The sequence below is a fragment of the Mytilus californianus genome, unplaced genomic scaffold (assembly GCF_021869535.1).
Source record: "Mytilus californianus isolate M0D057914Y unplaced genomic scaffold, xbMytCali1.0.p SCAF_6, whole genome shotgun sequence".
In the NCBI taxonomy this organism is placed as follows: domain Eukaryota; kingdom Metazoa; phylum Mollusca; class Bivalvia; order Mytilida; family Mytilidae; genus Mytilus; species Mytilus californianus.
In genome coordinates this window covers 80990717-81003339 of record NW_026262712.1, presented here as the reverse complement: position 1 = coordinate 81003339, position 12623 = coordinate 80990717, and the positions used below count along the sequence as shown (strand labels likewise).

General features: G+C 31.8%; 1 protein-coding gene across 1 annotated transcript; it reads right to left on the bottom strand.

The window, feature by feature from the left end:
• Positions 1-5028: 5028 nt before the first annotated feature.
• LOC127706635 (cytochrome P450 2E1-like) lies at positions 5029-11327 on the bottom strand. The gene is given in 6 exon segments (XM_052211290.1): positions 5029-5210; positions 7748-8149; positions 8152-8187; positions 10509-10609; positions 10872-11013; positions 11294-11327. Coding segments are annotated over 6 exon segments (897 nt in total).
• Positions 11328-12623: the final 1296 nt, after the last annotated feature.

Below are 12623 nucleotides of genomic sequence, written 5' to 3'. Positions count from 1 at the left end.
TTGAATATCAACAAATTGTTTCTATTTTTTCTGGATTTATCCTTATTACAAAACGTCAGCAACAGATAGAGATTCAAAGTCATACAATACATTGTATAACATGACATATCTCGTAGGTCCGAAAACAAGATGGTCGCTATTGAACAACCAAGTTAGATTGTAGTCGTAATAAAACATATGTAAGGAAGGCTTTTATAAAAACTTAAACTTACAATAACACACACCATATAGTTAGGAACGAACAGAAAGAAGGAAACAGTGTTGCGCTGATAAAATTTAGAGCTATGGAGATGGTATATATTAAAATTAGTTATATTGTTTGTGTTTAGTCAGCCAATTGCTCCACGAAACCTCTTTTAAAACTATTAACATCAATTTTATCAGCAGCCAAAGTCGGACTTCAGAGTAACTGTAAAACTGCATACTCTATCAGCGTTTTGAATCAGATGTGGATACTCAAAAATTTTAAGAATCTGTAAGGGTACATGCAGTTTTAGTTTTTTTCTCTTACAAAAGAGAGGCGAAATATATCAAAGCAATTTTCAAACTCATAAGTCGAAAACAAACTGACAACGCCATGTCCTTTAAAAAAAAAAAGTCGAAAAGGCGAGCAACAGTACAACATAGAAAACTCAAGATGAGCAACAGGAAGGCCACCAAAAACCAGGGGTGATCATGTGAGAACATACTAGGTGATAGATCTAATTCGGTAAGTCACATTCGAGGAACAGAGAACGGGATTGTGGTAACGACAATTGGAACATATCCGTCGTCATCTGTGAAACAGATATTCCATAACGGTTAACCAACTCTTGATGGCACCATAAAATTTTGTATTAACTTGGAGATGTATGAAGTCTGTCTCATATGAATAAAGGAACAAGTCGGCAAGAAAAGGTGCACAATTAGGTCCCATGTGAATACCGATTGTTTGTCGAAAAAGAACGTTCTCCGTAACAATTATGTTATCAATCACACTTTTGAGTTAAGGTGGGTTCGTGTTGCTCAGTCTTTATTTGTCTATGTAGTGATTTATGGACTTGTTCGTCTTTTCGTGGTTTTTCGTTATTTTTTTGTCATGGTGTTGTTAGTTTTGCTTCGACTTATGAGTTTTGAATGTCCTCTTGGTATCATCCGCCTTTTTGTTAAATATGACAAATGCAGGTACAGGGACCACCGTGGACATGTAATTACGTTAGCTAATCTTATGAAAATATGAGTTACTTATAAATGATTTAAAAAGTAAAATGATTTTCACATTTTATGTCTTTGGTATAGACACACTGACCAACATGTTTACCAAATCGTTTCAAAATGCATGACTGAAAGAAAACTAAATAAAGGCAACAGTAGTATACCGCTGTTCAATAGTCATAAATCGATTAAGCGAAAACAAATCCGGGTCACAAACAAAAACCGAGGGAAACACATCAACAATAAGAGGAAAACAACGGAACAACAGAAACACTGAACTGCAACAAAAACAAACGCCAACATACATAGAAACGGACTATTTGTTAACATCTGCCATATTCCTGACTTGGTACAGGACATTTTAAGAAAAAATGGTGGGTTGAACCTGGTTTTATGGCTAGCCAAACCTCCCGCTTATATGGCAATGTTAAAAATATCGCTAAAATGAGAACTTTACGGTACAGGAATACAGTACAAATAAACGCAAGAACACTCAAGACAGAGAAACACATCAATAAATAATAGTACATTACAACATGTAAACTACAGAATAACAACGGACAACTCCCACGAATCCACGACAGGACACCAGGACACCACAAACGGATTATAAACTGTGCGTCACACGAATGTATCAACGCCACAAAAAGTGACGTATTTTTTGTGACGTTTATATTATCACAGGTAAATTTCTACAAATAAAATAGATTTGTTTTATTGTAGACACGTACAAGAACATAAGATTGAGTTTGTAATGGTGTTATTTTATGTATTTTCTAACCATAACAAGAATATTAAAATGGAATTCTGTATGTAATGGTAATATTATTTGTATTTTCTAACCATGTCGGTTCTTCTTCTAAATCAAAACTGTGTAAACAAAAAAATCCTGTGCATATGGTTGCTTTAAACTAAAAATCATTCAAATGAAATAGCTGATTAATTATCTTAACTTTTACATACATGTAGAAAATAAAAATAAAATAACTGTAATATAAGGCAAGATCATGTAAGACCAAACAGTAAACACTCTTGAAAACAAACAACATAAAACAAAAATACACTGTAGACAAACCACGAGTAACTCGACTATACTGACAAATAAGACATACCGAAAATATAGAATTCAAACCACAAACGATATGACATAAAACAATATCTAACCAGACTTACAAAAGAAACATCATAAATAAATACATGAATGTTGGATGTATTAATACCGAGACACGAAAAAAATGAACATACACAAAGAATAAATGAGCATATATAATTTATAGAATTTCCTTACTAAAACCGTAGTGATCGATGATTTTATTGAATTTTGGCAAAATACATTGTCCTATTTTGAGAATTTAAATATCAAAATACATTGTAAGAGGGATAACTCATGTATAATTTCTAATTATCAAAGAAATATATGAACAGATAAAATGAAAGAAAGAAATAACGTTCAAAATATTATGCATGAATCGACATTCCTTCTATGTATCATAACTTCATTGTTTTGAAAACCATTCTCAAATTGACAGCAGAAATCGTTTCACCGATACCAAGCACTTTTGTGTTGAAAGATTGCGATATGCTTGACTGTGATTTATGACAAATATAAGGACAAAATGGCATATTTACAGTTATTATAAAGAAGTTTTTTTGCGAATAGTATTAAAAGGGCTTTTGTGTTTTTGCTTCAATTGTATGCCTTGTCATGTCTTTGTCTTGCTAATAACAAAAATGAAAAAAAAAAATGATGCGTAAACGTCACTGACTTTAAGACAAAATATGAACAGTTAGCAAAAACAGACAACTAGCTTTCAGTAACTGTGAGAACTCTAAGATCTGTAAATTGTGTCTTTTGTATTTTTGTGAGTTTTTTTTAATGCTTTGTGTCCATTTTAACTGATTTAAATAGTTTGTTTTCATGTTGCACTGTTAAACGACTGTCCTAGGGTAGGTAAAAGTTTTTGTGCCAGCAAACATGTTTAACACCGCCACATTCTGTATGTGCCTGTTCCAAGGCAAGAGCCTGTAAATCTGTGGTTGTCGTTTGTTGTATATCATATTTGTTTTTCGTTTATTGTTTTGTACATACATCAGGCCGTTAGAAGCAAACTATGAAAATGTGTTTAAACTTATACAAGTGTTCTGATATTATATTTTTTCCTTTCCAGGCTTTTATTAGCCTTGTTAAAATGTTGCACACGTTAAACTTAACCATTTACATAAAACTGGGAGGTATATTTATCAGATGGATTGTTAATGCAAATTTAATATGATATGACGACATATAAAAGGGAAAAAATCATCATTAGACCATCGGGAAGAAAAAGCCATATATTCATGTTTCATGTGGAATAGATGCTGCAGTGTGAATAAACAGAATGTTTACTTCCATTTACATAGATTTAAAAAATATTTTCAGGTTGATTTTGAAAAAATCAACAAATTTATGTGATGTGTTTAAGATTTTTTTTGACTACACAGACGATGTGTTCTTACTTTAAATTAAAAGCTAGAAAAAATAATATTTGTACACGTGTTTCAGTTGATTGTAAATATTTGCTGTTTATACATAATGAAATAAGAATAAGAATAATTCAATTCCTGACGCTGTTTACATCAATGTGAATACATGTAATTAAATAAAAGATGACATAAGCATGAACACTTCAAATAGGCGAAAGTCAAAGTAATAGTCTGCATGAGAATTGAGCAAAAAAGAAATATTTGTACAGTTGCAGTATGGGTGGAGATGAGAGGAATGCGTAATATTTACAATTTACTGTCTTACTAGGATAGATAATTCACATACCTTATACCCAAGATTATATAGGATAAGTTATAGGCGTGAGTTTTATAATGCATTCTAACCTAAATCTCATCTGGTAAGAACCCATATAAAAATCATTCTCGAGTTTCAAAATACTTTTATATGATTATTAAGACCAAAACAAAAACAACATTTGCAGGTTTTTCACCCATGAATCACATTTTGCATAATTATTAAATGGATTTGTTCTTAAGCTAAAGGTGTATTCCAATATGATCGAGTTATTTAATCATCTCTGGCATTAAAACGCAAACTGACATTACTTTGTTGAGTTACAGTCGGTAGCCTGTCATTCAGATGCTGTTGTTGGTCGCTGTCTTTTTATATTTGTTTATTGTTTGTACGCATATCCCCGTTTTCTCGTTTGATTTGTTCTACATGTTGTCATGTCATAGCCTTTTATAACTTACTAGAAGGTATGGTGTTCCTCAATGTTGAAGACTGTACGGTGTCCTATAGTTGCTTACATCTACCTCATGTGTTCTCTGATTGATAATTGTCTCATTGGTTAAAAATCAAATCTATTACATTAAACAAAAAACAATCGAAACCCGGTGTTTTACATTAAACAAAGAAAAGACTGAAGATACCAACATGACCAAAGGGATGTTTAAAGCTCGACGAGATTCCGACACCGCCATTGCAAAAAAAAAAAAAGACAGACGACGAAAAAAACAAACCAGTACACAAAATATTACATAAAATCTAAAGACAAGTTATTAATTATTTCATGGAAAGCTACTTTCACGGTTCGTTCATTTTTTTTTATAGAAGTCTTAAAATCAATAATAATTTCATAAATAATAACGAAGCTTTATTATAGAAGTAGAGTAAAATTTGCAGGTTATAATCTCAACGTTTAATAGAGTATAGTATACTTTTTTCTACAATTTAGAATTAAACTTATGCTCAACTGTTTAAACAGTTTATTATAATGTATATTTACGTTAACCGTCTTCGTTTTTATTTTTCTAAAACGAGCAGTTAATAGATTTTAGTGAACATTATTATTGTCTAGGGATAGCCCGAAACTTGTATGTCTGAGGAGTGTTTACGAGGCCCTTTATTGGATCAACTGGAGGTGGAATCTCTCCTTCCACTGGCAACAATTCAAATCGTTGAACCATTGATGTAATATATAGAAATAGCTCCATTCTTGCCAAGGATTCTCCGGGACACACTTGTCTTCCTAAAATTAAAAACCGATTTTATACACACAAAAATCAAGAAACAAGAAAATGTACTCAAAGAAAAACATTTTCGCCAATACACTAAACTGTACGTATTTTCTCAGTATAATTTACAATCAATTTTAATCGTAAGATTTTATTAAAAATAGCAAAGATTTCAATTGGACATGACGTCACTATTGTATCATTATCAATTTCTTATGAAATTTTACACGGGAATTTCATCGGACTATGTGGTATCTAAGCTTGTGTAATTTCGACAATAAAAGGAAATTTTAAATGAAGGCAATTTCATTTGCAAAATAAATAAAAGAATAGAAAAAAACAAGACATAAAAAAAAACATAAAATAAAACATCAGAAAATTAGAATGACTCAAATCCATTGAAAATGAATTCCAAAAAATCAGATAAATATGAAATTTATAATGAAGATATGCCAAAACTATACGTGATCACCAGCCAAGTTTCAGCGCTTCTGTGTTGGCATGAATTATCATTGATGTGGTCATAATTATAAATTATCTGTTTACACAAAACTTTGAATTTTGGAAATACACAGAAAGGATATTCTACCCAAAAAAAGATTACGTTAGCTGTATTTGTCAAAAATCTTCGGAATTTTGGGTCCTAAATGCATTTCAACTTCGTACTTTGTTTGGCCTTTTTAACATTTTTTATTCGAGCGTCAATGCTGAGTCTTTCTTAGACGAAACGCGCTTTTTGCGTACCATATTTTAATACTGGTATCTATGTTGAGTTTATAGAAACATTGAAAAATGTACCAGAAACAGAGCAATACGAATTTCCCTAAAGGTACACAAAATATACGGGTTATATACTCCATGTATGCATCCGCCTGGTTTTGCTTTTAAAGACAGTAATTAGTTATAAAAAACCAATGCAAAAATTGAAATAGGAAGGAAATATAACTGCAGTCATTGATTAACACATTTTGTAATGTTAAAACCCTTAACGTTGTGATTGATCAACATTTTGGCTAGTTAAACCAGTTTGAATTTAAAACCCAGAAGCGGCGATATCACTGCGTTAAAAATGTATTTTCCCTTGCATTAAACCTCAACTGTACATAGGCTAGACTTGCACTGACAATGTTAAGCTGTCTGTGCGTTAAAGAATCATTGAAGCCACAAGAAAAAAACTTTCAAAGGGGTCCGTAGGTGACATATTTAAGTTTAATTGTTTGCACGTTCCAACATATACTCATTTTCAATGGCAGTGCAAATTGCGTCTTCATGGAGGACTACCTTCTTGGCAGGACATACCTAATGTATTGATTATTTTAAAATGATCTTGCCTCAGTTTGCATTTAATATTTGCCAAGCAACAATCAATTAATTATAAGTAGGAGACTCACGCTACGCGTTTTAATGAAGCACTTGTATGATTCATGAATTGAAATAATTAAGCTTGCCACGGTTGTTGCTCTGCATATTGTAGAGCATCTCAAACACAAACATGAGTGTGAAAATCAAAGTTACTGTATGAATTTCAAACATAATTAGATTAGGTGTGTCGAGAGGGTTAACATCTCTTTCCGCGATTCAGAGTATCAAAAACTGTGACCAGAGCACTACTGGTAATAATTTTAAATTTAAATTAGTCAACATACGAGATTTATGAGATTTAAAATGTATCATGTGATTTGAGAAATTTACACTGTAAAGAACCGAGATATCGACCTACATGTAGAAACAGTAAAGGTACTAATGTTACAGTACCAGATGCGTAGTGCGACTATTTTTTTTCTCTCCGGTGATGCTCGAGACCAAAATACTTAAAGATCAGAACATAATACAATCTTTAAGAGCTGATATTACCGGAGAATGCTAAAAAGTAATGAAAGGTCCAAACAAGGATCACAGCTATGCACAAGGGAGATACAATTTCATTCACGAATTCCTCTTCATAATTCTGTTGATATTTGTGTTGGATTATGGGTTCTATACATGTTCAATCGTCATCATGATAAAAAGATGGTGTATCTTGAATCAACTGAGATACATAAACGTCATCAGCAGGGAAAGAGGGTGTTATTATCGAGAAATGAAAATTGACAATTTAAAAACTATAAAGCTCATTTTTCATTTAACTTTTAATTTTGCGCCGCTATTCATCATTGATTGTCGTTTAGTTTACTTTCAGCGACAATATGTCATGCATATTCAGGACAAGAAAAAACTAGTAAAACATATCAATTGGTATGAATTTAAAATTTCATCGTCTGGTACGAAGACGGAAATTTTGACTGCCACTTGAATAAGATATATTTAACTATAGAACAATTTTGCCTGAGAACAAACGAACATCCAATAAATGGACGTGGATATTGAGTTATAAAATGCCGCACAGGTAAGCAGATGCCCACTCACATGTTTTTCTTTTCTTGTTTTAGAGATATATTCAGGTATCCGTATTTGTGTACACACGTCAACTCTTAGTAAGGTCTGTTGTTATAGATGTTGCATGTACATATAGAGTAAAACTAACTGTAAAATATTCAATATACTAACATACCTAATGAAAAGATAACATTTTTATCTTGATTACAAAGGTTTCCTTTTTCATCTATGAATCGTTCAGGTTTGAAGACATGGCTCTCTGGAAAGCATGTTTCATCAAAAGCAACCGAGTCCAAACATGGTATAACACTTCCTTTTGGTATAACATATAAATCTTTGTAGACATTTTTTTCTGACACAAGATGAGGAAGAGACAATGGTGCGACATTACCAAACCTTAATGTTTCATGGATAACTGCCTCACAATATTTCATTTTAGGTTTGTCGGCAAGTGTAGGAAGTCGTCCAGATCCTACAACATCTTCAATTTCTTGTCTCATTTTATTTTGAACTGTCATTTTGTTAAGTAACAGTAAAATCGTCCATTTTATCACTGTAAATGTAGTCTCGGTTCCCCGCCAAATAAATCTGTTAATATAGAAGCCAGCCGATCCTCTAAAAGATCAAAACAACACTTTATAAATTTCATGCGTCCGAAGCGCTTTCTAGATTCACCTTCATCAGGAACTCTCAAAGCCAAGGATGTATACAAACCGAAACACACGAACAGATATTATTATTTTAAATTAATTTAGAATGACACTTAATACAATTTGGTATGTCCAAAGCACTAGCTGGATTCACCTTCATCAGGAACACTCAAAACCAGAAATCCGACAACCATCTGTATGTATTAAGATTTGAGACCTTTATTTCTAAATTGGGCCTTAAGAGAATATCCAAAACCTTCTAAGGTCAATATTGCATTAGAGAGGGAGTTGGAACCGTAGTTTCTTAATTTTTTTTAACTTCATCAACGTAACATTTATGTAATGCATGTTTTCTTAAACATGTCAGTACTGAACCACTGGCTTCTGGTGCGAACAGCCTACCAGCAGCAAAGTCAACCGAGTGCTAGTAAATAAAGATAACACCGATGTAGAATTATACTCATGTATATGTTATCTCTTTGTGAGGGAATTTTAATTTTATTTTGTAAGATGGTAGTGGTACATATTAGATGTCTTTCGAAACGATGGTGTTAGCCCATAGTTAAATTGTCGTTTCTATTTATATGTGCTCGTTAAATAAAAGAATAGTTATAGCGGGAAATTACAAAAGACAAATTAAATCAGCATGTTATTTATAAAAATAAATTGTCAGAAACGGGTCAGATCAAGTTGAATGCACAAGAATTGTATGAAATGAACTCGTAGACTCATATTCTCAATTAGTTATAGGTATTCATGATATTTATGAGATCTTTCTAACTATATAATAATCATTTATTACTTTGAGAACACATGAATATATACAAAGTCCGCAATAAAAAAATAATGAATTAGATTTAATACAAATCTCAATTATGAAAGACACTTTTGGAACAGAAAAGGTAATTTCAAAAGGAGGTGCTAGGGTTTTTTTTCATAGATTATTTGATTTTTATTTCATAAATCAAAACAATAAACTTGTTTCAGAAGGGAAGCGAAAAAAGTGTTTTATTTCTATTGTAAAATTGGAAAAAAAATTACCACATTGAGTTTAAAATAAATGTCTCATTCCTGCATGTAATTGAAAACATTTTAAAGAGGTTTGTTGTGTGGTTATATAAATTCTTGGATATCAATTTGTGAAGATTAAGCATCCCCTCCTGAAGGTAAATCGAGAAAAGCGCTTCGAACGCAACACATTTATAAATAATATTCTCATCTTCAGAAAACTTTTTCCCTTTAATTGTGTAGTACCACATTGTTTTTATACAAAGCTGATAGTCGTTTAATTGCGTTTTGAATAATTGCTGAGTATATTTTTTTAAATCGCAAAAGTTTCCGTGGAATCCTATATGTCTCGCTTGATATTGATGATGTCAGAGTAAAATTGCAATGTTGAATTCAGAAAACTAATGCTAATTGTAATTCAGTGCCAATCTGCCTAAGAATCAGGCAGTGGTGAAAACATGACAAACAAAAACCCACTCAAGTTTACATCAATTTATGTTTAAAATGTATAATGGCACACGAATATAACATTTGTTTTCTTTTCCTGTTCTGGTAATTCAAGATATAATTTGGTTGAAATGCACTAGAAATTACCAATTAAGGGGAGCTAACTCTGTTATTTGCTATCATTCTAACCAAAAGTTTTCTTCAGATTTTTCGAATTAACAGACGCGCAGAAATGAAAGTCCTACCATTTCTAATTCAGGGTCAGGGTAACTTCAAAAAATGATTGTTAGGTCGGTGGGTTTTTTTCGGCCAAGTTTTGAAATTGCATGATTCTTACAAAGACTGGTTTCGAAAAAGTTTCATGAGGGTATTTCAAAGTTCTTTATTGATTAACAAAAAACTTTAACCACACACTAAAACTTGACGACGCCTATTTTCTTGAAACATGTTTTATTTGCTCAAAGCAAAAACCGGCGATGACGACATAATATAGGATCGCTATCTTTCGCTTCTACGACTTTCCTTGCAAGCTAGATAAAAATGACAATAACAATTATGCTACAGCTTTATCACTTAAAGTTAAAGGATATAAAATACTCAAGTTCAATCTGGAAATTTTAACTCATTTTCTTCAAATGTTAATTTTTATTATAAACATTATCTCTCTTTCCATACTTAACTGTGGTGGACAAAAATACCTGCTAAATATTTCAAGAAATATAAGATGTTTAGTTTTGAGAAGTGAATTCAGACCAAATATGATTTTCTTGATTTATCCTAGTAATCGAAAGAGAGAAAAAGAGAAATATAGCTTACCGTTTAACATGTTACTTGTACTTCTTTCTTGTATCTTCATCTCTTTCAAGTACACGTCTATGAAGTCCCTGATATTGCCTTCATCAAAGGTATTTTGGTGCTCTTGAATTTCATTTCTAAAGTAATTGATGATTTTATCTAATTTAAGTGTATCAGCTTTTTACTCCAAACAGATCCCCTGGAAGATTTGCTAGCCATGGCATAAAATTAACTGGTCCGTTCAATGCTGAACTCGTTGTTATCTGGTTAAAGATTTCTTAAAATTCACAATATTTTGGATACTTGTAATCAAAGCGTTTCCCGTTAATAATTTGCATTAAACTATTTGCTGTGCTTGAATTCAGTATTCCTTCCAACACAAGTGTTTTTCCTTTATACTGCTGTATCCATTGCAAAAATGTATTCAATTTATCGATGATGCTCGATTCAAAACTTTGTTTTCCAAAACCAAACTCCCGTAATTTGGATATTGAGAAAGCTCTCTGTGCATTCCAGTTTGGGCCATTGGAGCTTATAATCCCTGAAAAACGAAAACAAAAAATTAATAAAAACCCTGTATTATTATTCCGTATTTACTTAAGTTATTATATTAAATACAATATATAAAATCTTCCGTTTTATCACTGATAATTGAAGATTTATTGAATTCAAATCGTCTCGCTTAAACAATTTGTAGCAGTAAAATATTTATAAAGCATACATGCATATTATGATGTGTGATGATGTATTGGAAAATAGGAAATAATGTTCCACTATTCTTGAAGCCTCGAGCTGCATTTGTTGTGATTTGTTAAAATTACCCACATCCATAATATTCCAATCAGTAGCAACCATATTCAAGTATTATGGTCTTTCAAGAACATTTTTTCTAATATCAAAATAAGTAGCAATTGGCTTAATTTAAAAGATCGGCACAAAGCACAAACACAGGTAACATAGAAACAATAAAAACAAAGCAACGAAATAAAAGTTACTGAAAGCTAGATCAAAGCCATTTATAACTATTAAATATAAGTTTTTTCAAAGGATTAATTAGTTTGAATAGATCGCATCTAAATTTACGGGCATTATAAACAACATTATCGTAATAATCAGGATGTGATATCCCGTTTTTGAAAGAACTCTACAGGTACAGTCAAAGTTCCTAACCAAATCTTTGTATCTATGAAAGAAATATTTATCTGTTATTACACAAGTTATGTTCATTGAAATCTAAAACGCGACTACAGACACTGTCATAGCTCACAAGTTGTGAAGTATACACACCGTAAGTAGAGATCAAAGGAACATCACTGTCCAAAAAGGGAAAATTAACAATCGGGAATAAAAAATCGTCTCTTTGGTGGTAAATATTTGTATAGTTAGAGAATACGGTGTGCAACTGAAATATCAGAATCTAGAAAAAAGGACATTTATTGCTGTCTGTATTAGATTTATTCAAAGTAAGTTCCTTTGAATAAATTTGCGCACTAAAATGCGAAAATTCTTGATTATTTCAAGCAAAAATATCATTGGTTAGTGTTTTTAAATTTATCAATTAAATGTAATTTAGACGATTCATTACTGATTTAAAAATAAGGAGATGTGGTATGATTGCCAACGAGACAACTATCCACCAAATTTCGAATAATTAATTTCATGATTATTTACTATATGACTCTCTATGGAGCGCACGGCCTTGAATGTAGTTGAATGTATAATTTCATTCTAAAGTACGTCCGTGTAGTATTAAAGTAATACTACCAACACCACATTGATAGCTACTTTGCCGGCCGGTACGAACACAAAACGCTTTGCGAGTACTTGATTTTTTTTTAATCTTAGAAATGGGCGCATTACTTACTCTTTTATTTAATCTAATTTTTTTTCGAAATGTGATGTGCGAATATCAACAATATTCAGACATTTATCAAAATAGGAATCAAGTGACTTTTTGTCTGATTTCTCCCGTTTACACCAAGTTTTACAAAAGGATATAAGAGCATCTTTAAAGACCTGACGACACTCTTTCCAGTTTATTTTCGACGGTGGACGATATTTTGGTCCTTTTTTATAAAAAAATAATAACCTCTTGGTATTGACCGATGATAAGTGCCCCTGGAATTACATGGCAATAAAGATCATATCTAA